The 25,988-nt window shown below is 42.9% G+C and overlaps 1 protein-coding gene and 1 long non-coding RNA gene across 4 annotated transcripts in view; one reads left to right on the forward strand and one right to left on the reverse strand.

Annotated features, from left to right (window-relative positions):
- Positions 1-25,988, forward strand: part of HYDIN (HYDIN axonemal central pair apparatus protein) — a 432,426-nt gene that overhangs the window by 396,174 nt on the left and 10,264 nt on the right. For all 3 annotated transcript variants that reach the window (XM_032284417.1, XM_032284419.1, XM_032284418.1), the window contains 8 exons: positions 740-909; positions 3,086-3,284; positions 5,111-5,269; positions 7,537-7,814; positions 8,864-9,083; positions 13,500-13,712; positions 14,875-15,038; positions 15,892-16,042. In XM_032284417.1, coding sequence (XP_032140308.1) covers positions 740-909; positions 3,086-3,284; positions 5,111-5,269; positions 7,537-7,814; positions 8,864-9,083; positions 13,500-13,712; positions 14,875-15,038; positions 15,892-16,042 — 1,554 coding nt within the window. The remainder of the gene's footprint in view (positions 1-739; positions 910-3,085; positions 3,285-5,110; positions 5,270-7,536; positions 7,815-8,863; positions 9,084-13,499; positions 13,713-14,874; positions 15,039-15,891; positions 16,043-25,988) is intronic.
- LOC116555618 overlaps positions 23,256-25,988 on the reverse strand; it is a 19,062-nt gene continuing 16,329 nt past the window's right edge. Inside the window, exon 3 of the long non-coding RNA XR_004270604.1 lies at positions 23,256-23,426. This is a non-coding gene — a long non-coding RNA (uncharacterized LOC116555618). The remainder of the gene's footprint in view (positions 23,427-25,988) is intronic.

Below are 25,988 nucleotides of genomic sequence, written 5' to 3' on the forward strand. Positions count from 1 at the left end.
TAATTTATCTGAAATCAATTATCAATTTGTGAAAATTCATATTATGAGGAGTTTGTGAAGAGCAAATTAAGTTCATGTACCGATGAGTCACATGCTACCTTGTGATTAAAATTCCAGATGATGACTTGTGCTCTTTCTATCTTCCCGCTCTATCATCCTTGGCATATTAACCTCGTTCTGATTCTTGTCATCTCCTGGTCACAAGATGACCATTCTACCTGACATCCTATGTCTGCATTCCAGAGTGAAAAGAAAGGGGAAGAGCTTGAAGGCAGAGAACTTCCCCAGCAAGGCTTTGCCTCTTTATTCAAGATAGAACACCCTCTTGTCCTCTTCTGTTTACATCTCATTCACCGCAACTATGTCTGATGGCCATCCTGAGCTTCCAGGGGAAGGTGTGATATGAAGCATTTGCACCAAGGCACACTGGCATCCAATCAGAGTTTTGTTAGGAAGGAAGCCATGAGGAGTGGATGTTGGGTAGTAACTAGCAGGGCCTGGTATACCCCTGGACCTTCAAGCTGAGTCACTGGTGCAGGAGCAAAGTGGGAGGCAATGTAGGGTCTGATTACAGAGGAGCTTTTCTTCAATACATAAACTTCTAACCTACTGAATCAGAATCTCTGGAAATGGTACCCCTAGACCTGTATTTGTTAAAGCACCAACTGCTTTCCTGCTTCACCTGAGGACTTAAGAGCCCTCTCCTCATCATGGTCCCCCTGCCGTTTCCTCCCCACAGATCAGCCATGGCCCGACATTGATGTGTAACATCTCAGGCTGTGCTGTGACCCCGGCTATCCATTTCTCCTTCACCAGCTACAACTTTGGGACCTGCTTTATCTATCAGGCTGGGATGCCACCTTACAAACAAACCTTGGTCATTACTAACAAGGAAGAAACACCTATGAGGTAAGCAGGCTTCCCAAAGCCTCCAGACGATTCTGCAGCTGCTTGTGGGTCCTATAGCCTCCACACAGATGAAGTCTTACCAAGATAAAAAAAAAAAAAAAAAGATTATGGGAAAGAGTCAAGCCTAAGTGGGTATGAATCCTGGATCCCTCTCCCCACAACTAACACTAATACTTAGGTAGCCATGAGCTACCCTGCTAAAAATCCCCTTTGTGGAGTTCTAAGAGCAATGTCAAATGACCTAATAACAGGTTTTATGACTTCCATTTATTTTCTCATGTAACAGACATGGAAACTGAAGTTTGAATAGTTAAAAGGTAAATTTCTCAGGCCAGTGGCTTTGCAGTAAATAGCAGATCTGTACTGAGCCTAAGCTTTCTGATTCAAATCCAGCCTCTCTGCACCATCCCTGTATGTTCTAGTCCAAGATTCTGGGCCCCATTCAAGACCTAATGAGACAGAACCTCCAGGGGCTGGCCCAAAGACCTGTGTTTACTCAAAGCTCTCTATTAGTACTCTAGAGAACTTCCTATAATGATGAAAATGTCATATATTTGCACTGTCCAGTACAGTGACCTATAGCTGAACGTGGCTTTGCAGCACTTAAAATGTGGCTAGTGAAACTAAAGAACTGATTTTTTATTTTATTTTTATTAATGTTAATTTTCATTTTAATAACCACATGTGTTTAGTGGCCACCATATTGGATAGCACAGATCTAAGTTCAAATTTCAGCTCTTCCCTAGTTGTGTGACCTCGGGCAAATTTTTAAAACTCTGTACGCCTCTGTCTCCTTGCTTGAAACGGGAGTCATAATAATACCATCTATATAAGACTATTAGGATGATTAAATTAGTTCACCTAGGAACAGTATTTAGAACACTGCCTGGAACATAAGACATGCCCAATTATTGTTAACTGCTGATGCTGTTGTTGTTATGATTATTGTTAGTACTCTGAATATTAAGTCATAAGTGTGTCATGTAATTTTAAATCTTATCTGTCTATACTATTTCTTGCATGATGTAATGTAATCTCAGTCTTACTTTGCTTAAGGCATTGAGTTCTATGCATTGGCCTACCTAAACTCCTTCTCTACAGACTGTAGGGCAGACGAGGAGAGGTTGTAATGGAGAGGCCTAGGTGCCTTCCCACCCACATGTGGAGTAGGGTGGACATGATCTTTTAAGACACTTTGTAGTTGAACAATAGTAATAATAATAATTATTATTAGGGCAGATCACCTTTATGAAATATTTTCTCTGTGCCCTATTTAATGACTGCTTTAATCACTTAATTTTATTTAATCCTCACAGCAGCCCTATGAAATAGTTATCACTACCCCCCATTTTACAGATAAGAAAACAGAGACCCAAGTGGGCTATATAACCCTCCTAAGATCATCTGGCTAATTAGTGACAGAGCCTGGATCCAGACTCCTCTCTGCCTGACTCTAGAACACATACTCCTCTCTACTGTGCTTTCCATTACTTCTGGAAGCACTTCCTTCTTATGAGAGGGTACAAAGCCCTCATGTACAAAACCATAAAATGCATCATCAAGAAATCGAGAATCAGGCTGGGCTCAGTGACTCACGCCTGTAATCCCAGCACTTTGGGAGGCCAAGACAGGCAGCTCACCTGAGGTCAGGAGTTCAGACCACCCTGGCCAACATGGTGAAACCGAGTCTCTACTAAAAATACAAAAATTAGTTGGGCACAGTGGCATGCCCCTGTAATCCCAGCTACTTGGGAGGCTGAGGCAGGAGAATCGCATGACTGTGGAAGGCGGAGGTTGCACGGAGTTGAGATCGCACCACTGCACTCCAGCCTGGGTGACAGAGTAAGACTTTTGTCTCCAAATAAAAAGAAAAAAGAAAGAAATAGAGAATCAATAGAGTGAAGAATATTGGCTAAAGGGTGATGATGAGCCTTGAGTTTGAAACGCAGTTCAGCCAGGATCTCAGGATATGACTTGGAGCAACTTGGTTGTATCTAAGAGAGCATGGGCTGGGTCATTGCCGACCTCCCTTCCAGCTCTTAAATGACTTCTGCAACTCTAGGACAGCAGGGCAGGAAACCCAGCAGTGCCCCACCCCAAGAGACAAGGAGATAGCCTCTGTCCCTCTAGGTCAGACTTCTCGGAGCTTACGCCTCTTCCTCTTGATTTTCTGCAGCATAGATTGTCTGTACACCAATACCACTTACCTCGAAGTGAGCTGCCGTGTTGATGTGATAAAGCCAGGAAAGACACTGGAGGTTCCAATAACTTTTTATCCTCGAGAAAGTATCAACTATCAAGAACTCATCCCCTTTGAAATCAATGGGCTGTCACAACAAACAGTCGAAATCAAAGGGAAGGGTGCTGAAATGAAGGTAACAGATAGTCGGGAACTCCTTCCTACCCTTCTCATCCTTCTTTGTCCCCCTAGAACCCCCTCACCCTTCCAGCCCCTCTGCTTCTCTGCCCCAGGCTGCTCTGTTGGAGTCAGCCAGTCCCACTGAGATGATATTCCTAACAACACAAAGGGGCAAATTGCCAGATCAGACTCACTGAATCATAGATCGTATTCAATACCAAACTTTACTGTGTAAAAGGGCACAGGTAATACAGACCCTAGAGAAACATTTTTTTCCTTGGAGAAATTTGAGACTTTCAGACTCAGCACCCCAAGTATATCCTTTTCCTTCCACATTAGGGCATGTTGGGTTTCAGGCTGAATAGACACTTTTAAGCAGTGTATACAGACACGTGTTTCAGTAATGGAACATCTTTCCTTAGATCAAGACTCCATTGATTAGCATCCTCCAGCCAGCCACAGATCCCAGGATGATATTTGGTTCAGGGCATTCCTTTTACCCAGGTACTCTGGACAGGAAGGGAATGATCACATTTTGCTGCTCGTTCGTTTCCTTCTCATGTCTAGTAAACATGTGAGGTGCTTGTCTGGTGGGATTATCTGTATTTTAATAGAAGGTATTGGAAGATTTGAATCCTTCCAAGACTTTAAAGAATGCATAGGGTATTTCAGCAACCAGGAGTTGGGTATATTCCTGGCAGCCTTTCCATCAAGCCATAGGAGCAATAGGACATTGCCAACAAATGTGTCTGGACCCAAGCCAGAGACAGAGTCTCTTCTGATGCCATTGATGCATTCATTTTCCTATTGGTCTTTCATTTGTTCATTTAGCACCCATTGTGTGTTGGGTACTTTGGGAAGATGCAGAAGTGACTTACACATGCTCTCAGACATCCAGGAGCTCATGGCTGGTGGGGGAGACTCTCTTGCCTTTTTAGACAAACTGGAAACGTGGGCTGGGTTTAAAGATAGTTGGGTGGAGGGGTGCAGTTTAGTGACTGATCACATGACAGTGACCAGTGGGTACTGCTCATTGTGGGTCAGTGCCATTTTGGAGGGCAGGTTCAGCCTGGCCTTGGCCTGATCCAGGCACCATTTTAAACCGTGTCTTACCTGAGGACTTGGAAGCATAACTACTTCTCTCTGCCTCTACTGCCACTGTTCTAATCCAAACCACCCTCACCTCTCACTCCTGCTTTCTTTCTTGCCCTCTTCAAGCCCATTCTCTGTGAAGAAAGGAGCCAGAGCTCTCTCACAAACACCATGCTTCACTGACTTCCCCTTGCTCCCAGAATGAAGCCGTCTCCCACTTCTCACTCAGCAGTGGCCGGCAAGGCCTTGCAAGATCTGACCACCTCGCTAACATCATCTTCTCAGGTCCTAGTGCCCAGCCTCAGCCCTTGACTGGGCCAGTCCCTCTGGCTCAGGGTCTGGGCACAGGTTATCTCCCTGCCTTAGGTTGTTCTCCCAATTCCACACGCGCTCTGGCTCAAACTGACTAGCTCATATCTTTCTTTAGCTCTCAATATACACATGCCATCTTCAGAAAGGCTCCCCGAGCACCCTAGCCTAGTTTCAGCCTCCTGTAATATGCTCTCAAGGTGCCCTGAGATTTGCCTACATATATTTTAACCCAGTTGTAGTTGTATAATTGTGTGATGAGTATTTCAGTGGGCATTTTAGGCACTTAAATGCTTATTGAGTAGGTCAATGCCCACCCAATATGAAGAAGTTAGGTTACTGAAAGAGAAGGAACCACCCTTGCCTCACCAGAGTAGACATATGTTTATTTTTCTCTTTAACTAATGAGCTCTTCTTCCTACTCTCTTTCTTGTCCCACAGATTGTGGTCCTAGATCCAGCCAACAGGATTGTGAAGTTGGGAGCTGTCCTACCAGGGCAGGTTGTGAAAAGAACCGTTTCCATCAAGAACAACAGCCTGGCCCAGCTCACATTTAACCAGTCTGTTATGTTCTCAATTCCAGAACTCCAGGAACCCAAGGTTGGTGCTCCGAGCGGCTCCTAGGGGCCCCTTCATGCTCCCTGATGATGAGGATGGCCATGTTGGCAACACTCACAGCTCACAATTTCTTGTGCATCTGTAACGCGCCAGAGCATTCTGAGAGCCTTCCGTGTGCTCTCTCTGTTCATTTTCACAAAAACAGTATAGGGCTTTATAGGGGTGCACTAGTCCCATACTGTTTTTGTGAAAATGAACATTATTTTCATTATTTTGCATTTTCATTTCATTTTCCACATCATTCATTCTCATGCGTTTATTTACATCTTCGTTATGTAGATAGGCCGGTTCTCTATTTTTGCTCATTTCAGGTGTTTCTCCTCAAGCCTTTGTGTGCATCTATGACTCTGTGCTTAAGATACATTCCTCAAAGTGTGCTCACTGGCTCAAACGGGAAAGTGTGTTTCAGTATGTGTGGCCAATCTGCCCCCTGAAAGATTATCCCACTTTGCACACCCACCAGCAGTGAGAGGAAAGCATGCTCATTGTCAAGTCTACTTCCTCCAGTTCCCTGAACATAGAAGCTACCAGTCCTGGTTGCCAGCTACTCATCTTACAGCCAACAGTTTTGCATGATCCTTGAAAATGCACCGAATATGTTTGATTCCAATACCAGACTCCATGCATTCCTTCCTGAGGTTCATTCTTACACTCACTCAATAATATGTGCTAGGTGCCGGGAGTAAAAGTGACTACGACACAGACCTTGGTCTGGTGGAGATCTTAGTCTTTGAAGGTCACAGACACATAAACAGTCCCAGGACAGTGTAGAAACTACAGAGACAGAGTGTGAATCAGGATCAGGGCTTCTTGGAGGAGGGTTCGGGGGATTAGAGAAGGCTTCCCATGGAGAGGGGCCTGTACCGAACTTTACAGTGTGAAGAGGTATCCCTCAACAGGTTAGGAAGGGGCGTGTGGAAAGAGCACTGTAGGTCATTTGGGGATGGCAGGGTACAGAGAAGCTGGCTGTGAGAGGCCAGCCAAGGTAAGAGACCCTGTGAGCACCTCATTCCAGAACCCCATGTGCCTAATTTGCCATCTGGGAAAGGCATGGAAGACTTACTGCTTCCCTTTCCTCACTAGTCCAAATTAAGGTCCTTGGTTCCAGCATGTCAGGTCCCTAACAGTTTGGCCATACCAAATCTGCCTCTTCAGCTGGTCAGGTTAAAGCTGCCAGAGTGCCCCGTGCTTGCACCAAACACCCTGAAGCTAGCTTCCCACATCATCATGTTAGAGAAGTCTCTAAGGTGACTTTCCTGTCACGGCTCCATAGCCCATAATCTTACTCCATACTGCCACCGTCCATTCACTGGTAACTGGTCAGTGCTCTGTACCAAAGAGAGCTTACAGGTAAAAAGGGACTTGGCTTCCTTAAAGCTGACTTGGATTTGTTTTTTACCAGCACTAGAGAGAAAGAGAAAGCTGAACACATTTGTGCAGTGGTCCTCGAGTTTAGAATACATGAGTCACCTGGGGAACTTTTGAAAATGCAGATTCCAGGCTCTCCCCAGGAGACTCTGATTCATTTGGTCTGGGGCAGGATCCAGGAATCTGCTTTTTTTTTTTTTTGAGGAGTCTCACTCTGTCACCCAGGCTGGAGTGCAGTGGTGTGATCTCAGCTCACTGCAACCTCTGCCTCCCAGGTTCAAGCGATTCTCATGCCTCAGTCTCCTGAGTAGCTGAGACTATATGTATGCACCACAATGCCCAGCTAATTTTTATATTTTTCGTAGAGATGGGGTTTCACCATGTTGGTCAGGCTGGTCTCAAACTCCTGACCTCAAGTGATCCACCCACCTCAGCCTTCCAAAGTGGTGGGATTACAGGCATGAGCCACGGCACCCAGCCGGAATCTGCATTTTAACAACCATGCAGGGAAACTGAGGCAGAGAACACTCCTTGAGAAACGCCAGAGCTCTACGTGTTTCCTATTTCCTGTTTCTATTTCCTCTATCAGGGAGGAGGAAGAAAGAAGGAAATGCACAAAATAAGTTAGGAAAGAGTTAGGAAAGGGAAATGACATTTACTGAATACCTATTATGTGCCACAGATTTTATAGAGATGATCTTAATCTTCAACATAGACTAAGTCACAGAATGTTTAAGTAATTTACCAAAGCATTCATAGCAGATGGGAGAGCAGGAGTGAGATCTGACCCCTGTTCCAATCCCAGCAGCAAGACCTCAGGGAACTGAGGCCTTAGGAGCCTCCTGCCCTCAGCTGCTGACTCTGGGTGCTGTTTCATTCAGGTCATCACCTTGGTGCCCTTCCGCAACATCACGCTGAAGCCCAAAGAAGTCTGCAAACTGGACATCATCTTTGCCCCGAAGAAGCGCGTCCCTCCCTTCTCTGAGGAGGTGTTCATGGAATGCATGGGGCTCCTGCGCCCCCTATTTCTCCTTAGCGGCTGCTGCCAGGCCCTGGAGATCTCCCTGGACCAGGAACATGTTCCCTTCGGACCCGTGGTGTATCAGACACAAGCCATGCGTCGCATCCTCATGTTGAACACAGGCGATGTGGGTGCAAGGTAGGGGAGCGGTGCCTCTCACCCTAAGGCTGCAGCAGAGGCCTCTGGAATATACCCACTTTCCATCATCCCCAGTGCTACCAGTGCCACCCAAGCCACTGTCATCCCCCACCTGGTCTATTGCAAGTGTCTTATAGTTAATCTCTTTTCCTCTGTCACCTCTAAGCATCTAGAGAAGTTCTGTTAAAGCATAGATCAGATCAGGTCACTCTACTCAAAACACTCATAAGTCTTCCTTTTTCTACTAAAAAAAAGAAAAGTCTCTACCATGAGTGCTAGGCCCTGTATCTGCCCTGGACTTGTTCTGTAAGTGCAGTCACCTTTTACTTCTGTCCTCTCCCTTCTCCATCCCCCTGCTTCCCTCAAAATGTGTCAGCAGTGACCTTGCTGGGGTGATTGCTGCTACTATGATTACTGCAATTGAGAGAACAGAAGACACTTACTCCATGCCTGTTTCATGCCTTGACATGGCACATGTCATTTAATCCAACTACGGTTCCATGAGACCAAGACTACTCCCAACCCACTTTATAGACAAGTGAGTGCCCAACCGCAGAGTGAGGACCGCACCGGGTCGTGGGATACCAGTGCCACCCAGAACAGAGGCAACTCTCACAGGAAGGGATTGTTGCCACCCTCCAGGATCTGAACCGATGGGCAGGGCAGGGAACAGTTAAGGCCACAGTCCTGGAAGGGTTTCCGTCCTAGCCCAGCTACTTCCTAGCTGTGTGACCTCGAGTACATGACACATGTGTTTATGTGTTCATCCATACGTTCCCTAATGTGTCGCTCGTGGATAATAAGATGCAGCCACTTCCTGCCCTTGGCTCAGCTCCGCAAGGAAGCCAGGTCCACCTGCCCAGTGACCTTGGCCCACATTCCCCAGTGCTCCTGCTCTGTCTGGCAGCTCTTTGTCCTCCTAGGTCCTAGGATGTGCTCAAGGGAGGTGAACCTCACAGCCCAGGCAGAATCTCTTGTTCTCAGTAGCATTGAGGACACCCTTGCAACATCCATAAACTCTCTTCTTTGTCTTTTTTGTCTTGGAAAAGGTTTAAATGGGACATCAAAAAATTTGAGCCTCATTTCTCCATTAGCCCAGAAGAAGGCTATATTACCTCAGGCATGGAGGTTTCTTTCGAAGTGACCTACCATCCCACCGAGGTGGGAAAGGAGAGCCTCTGTAAAAACATTCTCTGCTTCATCCAGGGAGGCAATCCTCTGAGCCTAACCCTGTCTGGAGTCTGCGTGGGACCACCTGCAGTAAAAGAGGTTAGTAGGTGCTGCCTGGGCTACCCCAGTGGCAGGAGAGACCCCAGCAAGTGAACTCAGCCAGGCCTCCTTCAAATACACAGGCCGGTCCCCTCCCTCCACGAGACCTGTGAATACACCGCTTCCACTACTGGAATATTCTTTCCTCTCCTCTTCATTTAATTTATTCCTTTCCATTCTTCAGCTCTCATCTGAAGCATTACATTCTCAAGGAAGCCTGCTTTGACATCCCTGGCTACATCGAATTCTAAGATCTATGAGTAAAGCATTAACACCTTTCTCCTTTTCTGTGGTTAAAAAAAATGGCCTCACTACATGCCTCTGCTAGCCCTGTTCCTGGAAACCTAACTGAACTGTCAGCCGTGTTACCTGGCAACACTGCTTATGGTAGAAATGACACTCAATCTCCCTGTCCATAATCTTGTTAATCAATGTTATATGAATGGAATCATACAGCATGCTATGAGCTTGTGTGTATAAGTCTCAGCAGGACATATGCTTTCATTTCTCCTGGATAAAGACCTAGCTGTAGAGTGGCTAGGTCTTGTGGTAGGTGTATGTTCACCTTTGTAAGTAACTGCCAGACTGTTTCTTACAAAGTCTGACATATCCACTTTCTTCACATCCTTGTCAATAATTGAGAGTCAGTTTTTTTAATTTCAGCCATTCTAATCAGTATGTAGAGGTATCTCATTGAGGCTTTATTTCCCTAATGACTAATGATGTCGAGCAACTTTTCAATATTTACTTGCCAGCTGTATGTTTTCTTAGTTGAAGTGTCTGTTCAAATCTTCTGTTTATTTTTAATTAGGTCATTGGTCTTCTTATTAAAGTTTTGAGAGCTCTTTATATATTCCAAACATAAGTTTTGTGTTTAGGTCTTCAGTCTACTCGGAATTAATTTCTGTATATAGTGGGAGATAGTGATCAAAACATTTTTTGTACATGGATATCCAGTTGTTCTAGTACCACTTGTTGCAAAGGCTCTTGTCTACTGAATTGACTTTGCACCTTTGTCATTGATTATAAACAACAATCAGTTGATCATATGTATGCGGGTTTATTGCTGAACTCTGTTCTTATCTATTGATCTCTTTGACCATCTTTATGCCAAAACCACACTGTTCATATTTTTTTTATGGTGAAAAGATATACATATATTTAGAATTAGCCAGCTGGACTCAGTTTAGATGATCCCAATTTTGTTGGCTTCATCCAAAGCATCATAATCAGGAGCAAGTCGAACAGATGCCTTCTTCTCTCCATCAGCCGAATCACGGTATCGACCTTGGCCACATCAGTGTCATAGAGCTTCTTCACAGCCTGTTTGAGCCGGTGCTTGTTGGCTTTAACATCCGCAGTGAACACAAGTGCATTGCTGTCTTCTGTCTTCTTTATGGCAGACTCGGTGGTCAGCAGAAACTTGATGACAGCATAGTGGTCAAGTTTGTTTCTCCTGGGGGCACTCTCTGAGATATTTGGGCTGCCCCTGGAGTTGCAGTGTCTTGGGCTGCCAGAAGGTGGGTGATGTGCGGGTCTTCTTTTTTTGTGTGTGGCTGTGGACACCTTTTTTTTTTTTTTTTTTTTTTTTGAGACGGAGTTTTGCTCTTGTTACCCAGGCTGGAGTGCAATGGCACGATCTCGGCTCATGGCAACCTCCGCCTTCTGGGTTCAGGCAATTCTCCTGCCTCAGCCTCCCGAGTAGCTGGGACTACAGGCGTCCACCACTAATTTTTGTATTTTTAGTAGAGACGGGGTTTCACCATGTTGACCAGGATGGTCTCGATCTCTTGACCTTGTGATCCACCGGCCTCGGCCTCCCAGAGTGCGGGGATTACAGGAGTGAGCCACTGCACCGGCCTGTGGACACCTTTCAACATTGCCTTCTTGGCCTTTAAAGCCTTCGCTTTGGCTTCGGCTTTAGGAGGGGCAGGAGCTTCCTTCTTCGCTTTCGGCTCCATCTTGTGAAAAGTGTTCACATTTTTTAATCTAATGGCCAGTTCTTTCTTGAACTATAGGAAGCATTTGACACCATAAACCCGTTCCTCCTCCTGAAAACACTTCCTTCACTTGGCTTCAGCACAGCACTCTCCCCTGGGTTTCCTCCTACCCACCAGCTTCTTTCTCCTCATCTTCTGATTCTTTTTTCTTCTGAGACAGTCTCACTCTGTCACCCAGGCTGGAGTGCAATGGCGCGATCTCGGCTCACTGCAACCTCTGCCTCCCAGGTTCAAGCGATTCTCCTGCCTCAGCCTCCTGAATAGCTGTAATTACAGGCACCGACTGCCACGCCCAGCTAATTTTTGTGTTTTTAGTAGAGACAGGGTTCACCATGTTGGCCAGGCTGGTCTTAAACTCCCGAACTCACGTGATCCACACACCTTGGCCTCCTAAAGTGCTGGGATTACAGGCATGAGCCACCTTGCCCGACCTTCTGATTCTTCTTAGCATTGGAGTTTGTCAGTCAAGAACTGGTCCTTAGATTCCTTCTTTCTTCTAAATATAATCACTTCTTGTTGATTTTACCCAGTTTCTTGGCCTTAAAAAAAACAGTTAGGCTGAACACAGTGGCTCATGTCTGTAATCCTGGCACTTTGGAGGCCAAGGCAGGAGGAATGCTTGTGCCAAGGAGTTCAAGACCAGCCTGGGAAACATAGTGAGACTCCCATCTCTACAAAACAACAACAGCAACAACAACAATGAAATTGCTATGCTGACAATTTCCAAATCTTTATCTCCAGCCTGGACTCTTCCCTTGAACTCCAGATTTGTAAATTCTACTTCCTGCTTGACTAATAGACATATCAAATTCAACATGTATGAAACAAGCTCCTGATCTCTCCCTGAAACCTGCTCCTCCCAAAGTCAACCCCACATCAGTAAAGGGCATCTCCATTCTGCTCATTGCTCAGGTTAAAAACTTGGGTGTCATTCCTGAACCTTCTTCCACTTACACCCAAGATACCATACAGCACTAAATGTATTGGCTTTTCCAAGTACAACTGGAATATATCCACTTCTCACCATCACCAGTGCTACCAGTGCCACCCAAGCCACTGTCATCCCCCACCTGGTCTATTGCAAGCGTCTTCTAATTAATCTCTTCCTCTGTCACCTCCAAGCATCTAAAGCAGTTCTGTTAAAGCATAGGTCAGATCAGGTCACTCTACCCAAAACACTCATAAGTCCTCCTTTTTCAATTTAAAAAAAAAAAAAAAGTCTCTACCATGACTCCAGGGCCCTGCATGCTGTTTCCTTTTACTTTATCTCCCCCTTGCTCACTTCACATTTGCCACACTGGCCTCCCTGCCTTTTGTCAAAACCAGGAGCTTTGTAACTGGCATTTCCTCTGCCAGTTACACTCAGGCTCTTCCCCAGATCTCCCCTACTTCATCCTTCTTGGTCTGTAATCAAATCCATTTGCTCAGTGACGCCTTTCCTGATCACCCTGTGTAAAAACTCAAACCCACTCCCAATCTGGCACCCCCTCTGCTTTGTCTTTCCCCTTGGCACTTATTTCTACCCTGCACACTCTATACTCCACTAGTGTGCTTGTCTCTCCCCACTAGAATCTCAGCTCAAGGGCAGAGATTTTTGTTATTTTGTTCATTGCTGTATCTCCACCACCAAGAACCATGCCTAACACATAGAAGGTACCCATAAGTATGTGCTGAGTGAATGAAAAGAAAATAAACAGATCCATTGAAACTCATGATGGGAAGCACTGCTAGAGTCAGTCTTCCAGTGTGGCACTTCCTCAAGGACCTAGAAATAGAAATTCCATTTGACCCAGCCCCAAAGGATTACAATTAATTCTATTATAAAGACACATGCACACCTATGTTCATAGCGGCACTGTTTACAATAGCAAAGACCTGGAACCAGCTCAACTGCCCGTTGATGATAGACTGGACAGGGAAAATGTGGCACATATACACCGTGGAATATATGCAGCCATAAAAAATTCTGAGTTTGTGTCCTTTGTGGGGACATAGATGAATCTGGAAACCATCATTCTCAGCAAACTGACACAAGAACAGAAAATCAGACACCGCATGTTCTCACTCATAGGTGGGTGATGAACAATGAGAACACATGGACACAAGGAGGGGAGCATCACACACTGGGGTCTGTTAGGGGGGCCAAGGGAGGGACAGCAGGGGGCCAGGAAGGTTGGGGAGTGATAACATGGGGAGAAATGCCAGATGTAGGTGACGGGGGGATGGAGGCAGCAAACCACATTGCCATGTGTGTACCTCTGCAACAATCCTGCATGATCTGCACAAGTACCCTAGAACCTAAAGTACAATAAAAAATAAAATAAATCAGTTTTCCCCAGCACACATTCTGTACCTCTAGCCCTGGAGACAGACCAAGGGGACATGCCATGGAAGATGAGGTACCTGTTTCTTCCAGGTGGTGAATTTCACATGTCAGGTGCGGTCGAAGCACACACAGACCATCCTGCTGTCAAACCGCACCAACCAGACCTGGAATCTGCATCCCATCATTGAGGGTGAGCACTGGGAGGGGCCTGAGTTCATCACCCTGGAGCCCCACCAGCAAAACAAGCCCTATGAGATCACCTACAGGCCCCGCACCATGAACTTGGAGAACCGCAAGCACCAGGTAGGCTTAGGCCTCCCCACTGGTTTCCTGGCACAGTTGAAGGTGATGCTGTGTGAATGAGGTTAAAAGACACTTTGGGGCCGGGCATGGTGGCTCACACCTGTAATCTCAGTACTTTGGGAGGCTGAGGCGGGTGGATTGCCTGAGGTCAGCAGTTCAAGACCAACCTGGCCAACATGGCAAAACCCCATCTCTACTAAAAATACAAAAATTAGCCAGGCGTGGTGGCGCACACCTGTAATCCCAGCTACTTGGGAGGCTGAGGCAGGAGAATGGCGTGAACCTGGGAGGCAGAAGTTGCAGTGAGCCAAGATTGTACCATTGCATTCCAGCCTGGACAACAGAGTGAGACTTCATCTCAAAAAAAAAAGAAAATAATACAGTTTGGAAGCTGAGAGTTCAGAGAATGTTAAATGGGAAGCACCCAGATCATGTTGGAATCGTGAGGAACTGTACAGATTATCAAGCTGTGGCTTTCTTTTTTCATATTTTTTCATGTATAGGGGATTCTCGTAGAGCCAGGGGCTCAGTTCTAAAATGCAGTCCAGACCAAGCATCAAGTAATTAATGTTTCACTTAATTGCATAAATGACATAATGGTGACTGTAACAAAAAGAAAAGTGGCCACAATCTTTCACCCTATTAAGAAAGGAGCTTTTTTCTTCTATCTTCACTACCAATCCTTACTCAGATATAGCAATAACTGTCATCATAATGTACCCAGTTTTACATTCAGTTTCTTTTCACTTTACAATATGTCACTAGCATTTTTCTATTTTACTATGCAGTCTTTGTGATAATTATTTTTAATAACTGCCTAATATTTCACGGAGTGAGAGTTCCACAATTTGTTTAACATTCCCATTTGTTGAATGTTTATCTACAAATTTTCATCAACATTATAGGTGGTTCCTATAGATATGCATAACTTTTTCCTACGGAGGGATTTTTCTTCAATAAGTTCTCTGGGATGGGATTCCTGGCTCAGATACATATGAAAATTACCTGTCTCCTGAAATATATCACCAAGATGCTTTCCAAAGTATTACGTTTATTTGCAGAGCCTTCATTAACCTCCATTAATCCTGGGTCTCTACATGTCAGATAGGTACCTAATAAAAAATGCTGTGTGTGGTTCTGATCTCATCCTTATTCTCCTTAGGGCACCCTCTTCTTCCCCCTCCCAGATGGGACTGGCTGGCTGTATGCTCTACACGGGACTTCTGAGCTCCCCAAAGCTGTAGCCAATATCTACCGTGAAGTGCCATGTAAGACCCCCTACACTGAACTCCTGCCAGTCACCAACTGGCTAAACAAGCCCCAGAGGTAAGGGGGTGTGGGGCAAGGGGTCTGGGTGGGGAGATGGAAGAAGGACTTCCGCCATCTAGCCCAGTCGTTCCCCACTTAGGGCCTCTAGAGGACGTGGAGGGGCTCGAGGAGTCAGAGACAGAGTTCCCTGATGTGACCAGGCATTTCCTGAACACTAATCCTCTAGAGAGATTCTCCTTTCTGTGCTGTTAGTTACTTGTAAGTCCCCTAGAACAAGGCCTGGCACAAAATAAGCATTCAATAGTTGTTAGCTGTTATCATTATCATAACGATAATCATCACTGTGATTACTGAGTCCTCTGTCTTACCACCTAAGCCACTGGCCAGGGTGGATCTTGGATCTTGTCCTTGCAATAGGAGCAGAGTGGAAATCAGGCACCAGGAGAGCTCAAGGCCAGTGAGCATGGTCCCCTTCTTTTACAGAGAAGGAACTCAAGCCTGGGAGACAAGGCACAAAGTACTGAAGGCTACCTGCTTAGCATAGTGGGTAAAGGCCCGACCTAAATTTGAATCCTGGTTCTGCCAATATCCAGTCATGTTACCTGAGCATCTTATCTTCCTTTTCTTGGCCTCTGTTTAGTGACATGGAGATGATAGTGCTATGTATTAATACCTCCTACAGATACTGCAAAGATTAATGCCTGTAACACACAGAGCACTCACTCAGTCCCTAGCACATATAGGTGCTCAGTAAATGGCAGTTCCCATTATTGTTAGTGACAGAGTAAAGACTAGAACGCTGGAACCTTGCACTTCCCGTAAAATCAATACAGCTAACACTCTTTCCTCTTTCCTTTGGGTTAATGGTCTCATTTCCTCTCCCCTCTTGTGTTCTCCTATGCTGCCCCAGATTCAGGGTCATCGTGGAAATACTGAAACCAGAGAAGCCAGACCTAAGCGTTACTATGAAGGGCCTTGATTACATTGATGTACTGTCTGGCTCTAAGAAAGACTACAAACTGAACTTCTTTTCCTACAAGGAGGGAATGTACACTGCAAAGGTATCTACATGGCAAAGGCACACCCTGGAACTCAGGACATTTGATCCTAGTGTTAGCAAGTAAAGATGGCCGCCCACAGTCACTGCTCCAAGACATCACAGACTCTCTCACACATGAGTGGTTTCACCTCATTCATTTAGTGGTTTAACAAGTATCTATTCAGTACATACTGATTCCTGGTAACACATCCGTGACCTGAATAGACATAATCTCTGTTTTCATGAAACACACAGTCTAGTGGAGAGAGATGGACATTATTCAAATAATTGCACTGTGGATGTAAAATTACAAAATGAGATAAGTGCTTTGAAGAAAAGGAGCATGTGTGGATCTGTAGCTCATGGGGGGGGCAGGGTTGAAGATAACATTTGGGAATTTTTCACATATAGATAGTATTTAAAGCTATGATGTGGGATGGAATCACCAGGGGAAACACTTTAAAGTAAAAAAAAAAGAAAGAAAGTATCTAGGAACACAGAGAGAGAGAGAAAGAGAGAGAGGCTGCCAAGACGCATCCAGCAGTGTGAGATCTCCTTTTCTGCAATAACTGAGTAGGCTGTTCTAATCACATCTAATCAGATTAGCATTCACAGATGGACAAGTTTTTAAGAGAATCTCAAAATTAAGAAATCATGAAACATCTAAAAAAAAAAAGTTACCATAAAATAGAAACATCAACTCAAAGGATATGAACAGATACTTTACAAAAGAAGACATACATGAGGCCAACAAACATATGAAAAAATGCTCATCATCACTGTTCATCAGAGAAATGCAAATCAAAACTACATAGCGATACCATCTCACGCCAGTTAGAATGGCGATCATTAAAAAATCTGGAGACAACAGATGCTGGACAGGATGTGGAGAAATAGGAACACTTTTACACTGTTGGTGGGAGTGTAAATTAGTTCAACCATTGTGGAAGACAATGTGGCGATTCCTCAAGGACCTAGAAATAGAAATTCCATTTGACCCAGCAATCCCGTTACTGGGTATATATCCAAAGGATTATAAATCGTTCTACTATAAGGACATGTGCACACGAATGTTCATTGCAGCACTGTTTACAATAGCAAAGACCTGGAAACAACCCAAATGCCCATCGATGATAGACTGGACAGGGAAAATGTGGCAGATATACACCATGGAATATTATGCATCCATGAAAAACGATGAGTTCGTGTCGTTTGTAGGGACATGGATGAACCTGGAAACCATCATTCTCAGCAAACTGACATAAGAGCAGAAAATCAAATACTGCCTGTTCTCACTCATAGGCGGGTATTGAACAATGAGAACACATGGACATAGGGAGGGGAGCACTACACACTGAGGTCTGTTGGGGGGAAATAGGGGAGGGACAGCATGGGGAGGGGAGTTGGGGAGAGATAGCATGGGGAGAAGTGCTAGATGTGGGTGATGGGGAGGAAGGCAGCAGATCACACTGCCAAGTGTGTGCCTATGCAACAATCTTGCATGTTCTTCACATGTACCCCAAAACCTAAAATGCAATAAAATTAAAAAAAAAAAAGAAACATCAACTCAATAAATCAGAACCTCTGAAAGGAAAGAGTTATTAAAGCCAACAGAAAACTTTAAGTGAGTATTATTCATATCCCCAAAGGGAAAAAATCACACCCATGAAATAAGGATAAGCTATTGTGAAAAAGAATCAATTAGAAACTCTAGAAATGAAAAATAGAATATTTAGAATAGAAAACCATAGAGGAAGGATGGACTTTATAATGGAGATTAGTAATAAGTTAGAAGATGGAGCTGAGTAGTATCACCAGACCTTAGCCCATGAGGACAAAGAATGGAATGAAATGAAATAATAACAAGCATCAGCAAAAATATGGAGACACTGGGACCCTCATACACTGCTGGTGGGGGTATGATATGGTGCAGCTGCCCTGGAAGACAGTCTGGCAGCTCCTCAAATGGTTAAACATAGAGTGACCATACGATTCATCAACTTAACTCCTAGGTAATACCCTAGAGAAATAAAAACATATGTGCACACAAAAATCTGTATAACAAATATTCATAGCAACATGATCTCTATGAGCCAAAAAGTAGGGACAACCCAAATTTTCGTGAACTGTTAAGTGTGTAAGTAGAACAGAATTTGGCAATAAAAAGAAATGGAAATAAAATATTGATACATGCTGTAAAACATTATGTGAAGTGAAAGAGGCCAGTAACAAATGTATGCTTTGAAATGTAAGTGAATGTATGCTTTGAAAATGTAAGTGAAAGAAGCCATTCACATACTGTATGATTCCAGGTGTATGAAATTTGAAGAATAAGCAAATCTACAGAAATAGAAAGTCAAAGAGTGGTACTCAGGGCTGGAGGGAATGGGTTGGGGAAAAGAGGAGTGACATAATGGTTATAGGGTTTTAGGAATACTGAAAATGTTCTAAAGTTTATTGTAGAGATGGCTATGCTGCCTTGTAAATATACTACAAACCACTAAAGAGAACACTTTAAATGGAGGATTGTATGATATATGAGTCATACCTCAGTAAAGCTGTTTCAAAAAAGAATGAAAGGAAATATGAGACAATATATAAATCAAGAAGTTCTAATATCTATGTAATGGGAGTTCCTGAAATAGAAACAAGATACTAGAAGGAAGAAAATAGTCAACAAAATAATTGGAGAAATATTTCCAGAGCTTTTTAAGAAGATCGAGTCTTCTAATCGAGCGGGTCCACCAAGTTGTCACACAGGGTGGATAAGAGAAATACATCTAAACACATCAGAGCAAAGTTAGAGAAAACCGGGATGAAAGAGAAAGTCCTAAATGATTCTAAGGGAAATAATAATCACAGTAGCATCAGACTTCTTGTGGCAACACTAAATACAAGAAAATAATGGAATAAGCTACCCAAATTTCTGAGTGAGAATGATTATCAATCTAGAACTCTTTTTTCAGACAAAACTCTTACGACAGCAAAACATGGAGTTGCAAGGATTCAAAGTAACTGACCAGGGCCAGGCACAGTGGCTCATGCCTGTGATCCCAGCAATTTGGGAGGCCGAGGCGGGCTGGCACGCCCCTGTAGTCCCAGCTACTCAGGAGGCTGAGGTAGGAGAATTGATTGAGCCAAGGAGATTGAAGCTGCAGTGAGCCAAGATGTCACCACTGCACTCCACCTGGGCAACAGAAAAAGACTCTGTCTCAAAAAAAAAAAAAAAAAACAAAAAAAAAAACTAACCCACCTATTATGCACAAACTCCATCTGAAAATAAATACTATAAAATTAAAAGCTTTTAAATTAGCAAAGCTTAAAAAATAAGTGAGTCATGTGCCATGGCTCATGCCTGTAATTCCAGTGCCTTGGGAGGCTGAGGTGGGTGGATCACTTGAGGTGAGGAGTTCAAGACCAGCCTAGCCAAAATGGGGATTTCACTAAAAATACAAATTTTTTACTCTCTACTAAAAATACAAAAATTACCTGGGCATGGTGGTGCATGCCTGTAGTCCCAGCTACTTGAGAGTCTGAGGCAGGAGAATCACTTGAACCTGGGAGGCGGAGGTTGCAGTGAGCTAGGATCACATCACTACACTCCAGCCTGGGCAACAGAGTGAGACCTTGTCTCAAAAAAAAAAAAAAAAAGTGAATCAACGAGGAAAGTACAAGGATATAATAAGCAAAGAATCAAAATTAAATTGATAAGTAATTTTAAATAATTGTTAAAAGACAATCTACCATAAATTTTCATATGACCTGAACACAGGAAATAGCAAGGGGAAGAATAAAATAAGGCAATGATAAACATGTCCTCAATCTGGAGGAATTGAATGGGGGAAATAAGAAAAGTTTTCTCATTCAGAGAGAAGAGTAGGAAGAGAATAGAGATATTCATAAACTGTAGATGTAAACAAAAAAAGTAAAGATTTGTATTAAAATATAAGACTTTGGGGTAAAAATGACAGAGTGAACCCAGATCACCAGCCTCCTTACAGTAATACATATTGAAATTAAAAATAACAACAAACTTTTTTAAAGAATAAAAAGCATTTCTGCTTCTGGTTATAATGATTATAATACTCCATTTTATACTCCTCCCACTATAAAAAAAAACAAAAAACATAAAACTCAACAAAATCTCTGAGGCAACTTTGCTTAAGCGTTGGACAACAGGCAACACAATACTGTAATCTTCCAAAGGGAAGGAAAACTCATGATATGAATCCTCACAATTATCCTGGTTCTTTGCCTAGGGACAATTTCCTGACTGCAATGTAGTGAGCTAGAGTCTAAGCCAAGCAAAGAAGCCTTCAAAGAGCTGAGGAGGCAGAAATAAGAGTTAAGGGCAGTTAAAAAGGCTGGTCTCTACAGTATAAGACACCAGAGAGAAGGGAGCAGTGCATGAGTGAAGAGGACAGGTCAGAAGACAGCATGAGGTTCCCCTCCCTATCCTTGGCTAAGAGTTGGAATCCACATGCACAGGGTGAGACAACATGAGATTTTCCAGGGAGGAGCTGTGTTAATCAGTGCTGGGGAGCATTGGAGGTCTGGCCCAGACAGAGGAAAGAGATTGCATTAATACCTCATTAAAATCCTGAGAACCCAACTGAAATACTAGAAATGCCAGGAGAAAGGCTTAGGAGAAAGGGCCATTCCCTTAGTATAAGGCCTTCTCTTTACCAACCCTTAAAAAAAAAGCCTAAAACTAAGCACCTACAAGATCTACAGGGAGGACAGAATCTGGAGATTGAATCCCACCAAGTCAGAAGGTCCTGATCAACACCTTGAGCTTTACACAGTTGTGCTCTAACAAAGCATAAAACCAAACCCACACAAATTTAAATCAGTAATTGACCTACCTACTAGAGCAAAATAAACACTCTTAAAAGGAAGACAACAGAATCCAGAATCTCTACAATGATCATCAGCATTGTCCAGTACACAAACAAAAATTACTAGACCTGTGGAGAAGCAGGAAAATGTGATCCATAGTCAAGAAAAAAAAAAGCAATCAATGGAAACTGACTTCAAGATGGGCCAGATTTTGGATTTAGCCGGCAAAGACTTCATAGCAACTATTATAACATTACATTCTCCAAGAAGAAGAGAATGAGAGAGAATGAGAATGAGGCAGAAAATTAAATTACAGGCATACCTCAGAGATATTGTGGGTTCAGTTCCAGGCCACCATGACAAAGCGAATATTACAGTAAAGTGAGTCACAATTTTTTTCCTGGGAAATATAAAAGTTATATTTACACTATACTATCATCTATTAATTGTGCAATAACATTAGGTCTTTAAAAGTAATGTATATACCTGAATTATAAATTACTTTATTGCTAAAAAAAATCATCCGGGCCTTCAGAGAGTCATAATCTTCTTGGTGGTAAAGCATCTTGCCTCAATGTTGATGGCTGCTGACTGATCAGGGTGGTAGTTACTGAAGGTGGAGATGACTGTGGCAATTTCCTAAAATTAGACAACAATGAAATTTGCCATATCAATTGACTCTTCCTTTCATGAAAAAATACTCTGTAACATGTAACGCTGTTTGAAAGCATTTTACTCACAAGAGAACTGCTTTCAAAATTAAAGTCAGTCCTCTCAAATTCTGCTTCTGCTTTATCAACTAAGTTTATGAATATTCTAAATTCTTTGTGATCATTTCAACAATGTTCATGGCATCTCCACCATGAGTAAATCCTACCTTGAGAAACCACTTCCTTTGCTCATCCATGAGAAACAACTCCTCATTCATTCAGGTTTTATAATGAGACTGTAGCAATTCAGTCATATCTTCGAGCTCCATTTCCATTGTAGTTCTCTTGCTATTTACACTACATCTACAGTTACTTCCTCTACTTTTCAGGTTACTGAAGTCTTGAACTTCTCAAAGTTATATATGAGGGTTTGACCTTCTCCAGTGAATCACAGATGTTCTTAATGGCATGTAGAATGGCAAATACTTTCCAGAAGGTTTTCAGTTTACTTTGCCCAGACCCATCAGAATAATCATTATCTATGGCAGCTACTGCCTTATGAAATGTATTTCTTAAATAACAAGACTTGAAAGTCAAAATGACTCCTTGATTTATGGGGTACAGAAAGGATGTTGTGTTAGCAGGCATGAAAACAACATTCACCTTCTGTACAATTCCATCAGAGCTCCTGGGTGACCCAATGCATTATCAAAGAGAAGCAATATTTTGAAAGGAATCTATTTTCTGAGCAGTAGGTCTCAACAGTGGGCTTAAAATATTCAGTAAACCACACTGTAATCAGAATCAGTTGTGCTGTCATCCAGGATTTGTTGTTCCATTTCAAGAGCATAGGCAGAGTAGATTTGACATAATTCTTAAAGGCCTTAAGATTTTCAGAATAGTCAATGAGCATTGGCTTCAAATGAAAGTCGCCAGGTTCATTAGCCCCTAACAAGAGTCAGCATGTCCTTTAAAACTTTGAAGCTAGGCATTGACTTCTCTTCTCTAGCTATGAAAGTCCTAAATTACATCTTCTTCCAATAGCAAGCTGGCTTATCGACATTGAAAATCTTTTGTTTAATGTGGCTACCTTTAACAATTATCTTAGCTAAATCTTTTGGATAACTTACTGCAGTGTCTACATCAACACCTGCTGCTTCATATTATACAAAGACACCTTCTTTACTTAAGCCTTATGAACCAATGTTCAGACTTTTCTTCTGCAGTTTCCTCACTTCTTCAGCCTTGATAGACTTGAAGAGAGTTATATCCTTGTTCTGGATTATGCTTTGGCTTAAGAGAATGCTATAGCTCATTTGATTTTCTATCCAGACCACTAAAAATTTCTCCATATCAGCAATAATTCTTATTATTTGTGAGTTCACTGGAGTAGCTCTTTTAATTTTTTTAAAGAACTTTTCCTTTGCATTCTTAATTTGGCTAAATGTTTGGTGCAAGAGGCCTAGCTTTCTGCCTATCTGAGGTTTTGACATGTCTTCCTCACTAAGCTTAATCATTTCTAGCTTTTGGTTTAAAGTGAGAGCCATATGATGCTTCCTTTCACTTTAACTTAGATGTCATTATAGGGTCATTATTTGCCTAAATTCAGTGTTGTTATGTCTCAAGGAATAAGGAGACCTGAAGAGAGGGATAGAGATGAGGGAATAGGCAGACGGTGGAGTAGACAGAACACACACAACATTTACTGATCAAGTTCACTGTCTTATATGGCACAGTTCATGGCACCCCTAAACAATTATATTAGTAACATCTGTATTAGTCTGTCTTCACACTGCTATAAAGCATACCCAAGACTGGATTATTTCTAAAGAAAGGAGGTTTAATTAACTCACAGTTCCACAGGGCTGGAGAAGCCTCAGGAAACTTATAGTCATGGCAAAAGGGGAAGAGGCACATCTCACACAGTGGCAGGCGAGAGAGAGTGGTGAGCAAACAGGAAAGAGCCCCTTATAAAGTCATCAGATCTCGTGAGATCTCACTCACTATCATGAGAACAGCATGGGGCAAATCACCCCCATGATCCAATCACCTCCCACCAATTCTCTCCCTTGACGTGTGAGGATTACAATTCAAGATGAGATTTGGGTGGGGACACAAAGCCAAACTATATCAACATCCAAAATCACTAAATCACAGATCATCATAACAGACACCAAAATAATGAAACAACCAGGCATGGTGGCTCATGCCCATAATCCCAACACTTTTGAGAGACCAAGGCAAGAGAATTGCTTGAAGTCAAGAGTTCAAGACCAGCCTGGGAAACACATCCAGACCCCATCTTTATGAAAAATAAAAATAATGAAAAATTTTCAGATATTATTAATTACCAAAATGTGATGCGGAGACAAAAAGTGAGCACAAGCTGTTGGAAAAATGGTGCTAATAGAATTGCTCAACACAGGTTGTCACAAACCTTCAATTTATATATTTAAAAAAGCAATGTCTGCAATGTACAATAAAGCGAAGTGCGATCAATGGAGGTGTGGCTGTATTTGAAAAAATAAGTACTGAAATTTTCCGAATTTGATTTTTTTAAAAACTATAGATGCAAGAAACTTGGCAAACTTTAAGCAGGAGAAATACAAATAAAACTATGCCTATACACATCAGGCATAGTTTCATTTTCAAACTGCCAAAAACCAAAGATAAAGAGAAAAGCTTAAAGCAGCCAGAGGAAGAAAAGACATAGTACAGAAAGAGGGACAGCAGGAACAATGGCTCTCCTAGGTTTCTGGCTTCTCCTAGGAAAGAATGGAAGCTATCTGTAAAGTGCTGAAAGGAAAGGAAACAGTTCATCCAAAAATCTTTATCCACTGAAAATGTCCTTTAAAACTGAGAATGAAGTGGACATTGTCATATAAAAGAACCTGTGAGCATTTGTTGTCAGCAGATTTACATTACTGCACAACATGTGAATAGATCTTCTTCAGTCTGAAGGGAAATGATATCAGGTGGGAACTTCAGTCTGCAAGAAGAAAAGAGGAGCTCTAGAAACGTCAAATAGCTAGGGAAATACAAACTGTATATTTGGACGTATTTTTCTTGGATTTCTTAACAGACAACTGACAGTTTATAACAGATATAATACCATTCTAAGGTGGATGCTCTTATGTATGTAGAAGTAAAAGGTATGACAGCAAAAGCACCAAAGATGGGGTGGGCAGGCAAATGAAGTGATGCCAAGGCAAGGTTATTATTACCAGTGTGAGGTGGGAACCAGGAAGCATCCATTGTCAAGTGGGAAGTGATAAAATATTAACCTTTAATAAATGTTGATAAGGATTCATTGTTAGTTCTAGAGGAACCACTAAAAATTGTTTTAAAGGCAGGGTGCAGTGGCTCATGCCTGTAATCCCAGCACTTTGGGACGCTGAGGCGGGCGATCACCTGAGGTCAGGAGTTCAAGACCAGCCTGGCCAACATAGTGAAATCCCATCTCTACTAAAAATACAAAAAATTAGCCGGGCATGGTGGCGCATGCCTGTAATTCCAGCTACTTGGGAGGCTGAGGCTAGAGAATCACTTGAACCCGGGAGGTGGAGGCTGCAGTGAGCTGAGATTGCACCACTGCACTCCAGCCTGGGTGACAGAGTGAGACTCCATCCCAAAAAAAAAGTTGTTTTAAAATATGACTAAGAAGCCAGTAGAGGAAATAAAATATATTCCAAAAGATTACATATCAATCCAAAAGAAAGCAGGAAAGTAACAACAGAAAAATGAAAAGTAAAAGGGACAAGTGGAAAATCGCAAGGAAGCAGACTTCAGGCCAAACATATAAACAATCACTTTAAATGTTAGAAGCTCTTCAGGACACAAAGAAGTTGAAAGTGAAAAGCCAGACTATAGAAAGAACTATTACCACCTAATAATAATGAGATAACCCAATGTATTAGAAAGGACAAACCGCTTGAATAGGTCCTATTTCACAAAAGTAGCTGGGTGAACGATCAATAAAAACATGAGAAGATGCTGAACATTATCAGTCACCAGGAAAAAGAAGTTAAAAAGGTAAACATCACAAGAAGTCAGTTACAGGGGTGAAGGGACAGTACTGTGCAGTTACAGTCAGCTAACCTGGGTTCAAATCTTGGTCCTGACACTACTTTGCATGGGACCTTGGGCAAGATATTTGACTTTGCTAACCAACAGTTCCCTTAACTTAAAAAAAAAAAAAAAAAAAAAAAAAAAAAAAAGCCAGGTGTACTGGCTCACACCTGTAATCCCAGCCCTTTGGGAGGCCAAGGCAGCTAGATCACAAGGTCAGGAGTTCAAGACCAGCCTGGCCAACATGGGGAAACCCCACCTCTACCAAAAATACAAAAATTAGCTGGGTGTGGTGGTGGGCACCTGTAATCTCAGCTACTTGGGACGCTGAGGCAGGAGAATCACTTGAACCTGGGAGGCAGAGGTTGCAGTGAGCTGAGATCACACCACTGCACTCCAGCCTGAGTGATA

The sequence above is a fragment of the Sapajus apella genome, unplaced genomic scaffold (genome assembly GCF_009761245.1).
Source record: "Sapajus apella isolate SASKATOON/1434 unplaced genomic scaffold, GSC_monkey_1.0 scaffold15, whole genome shotgun sequence".
Classification (NCBI taxonomy): Eukaryota; Metazoa; Chordata; class Mammalia; order Primates; family Cebidae; genus Sapajus; species Sapajus apella.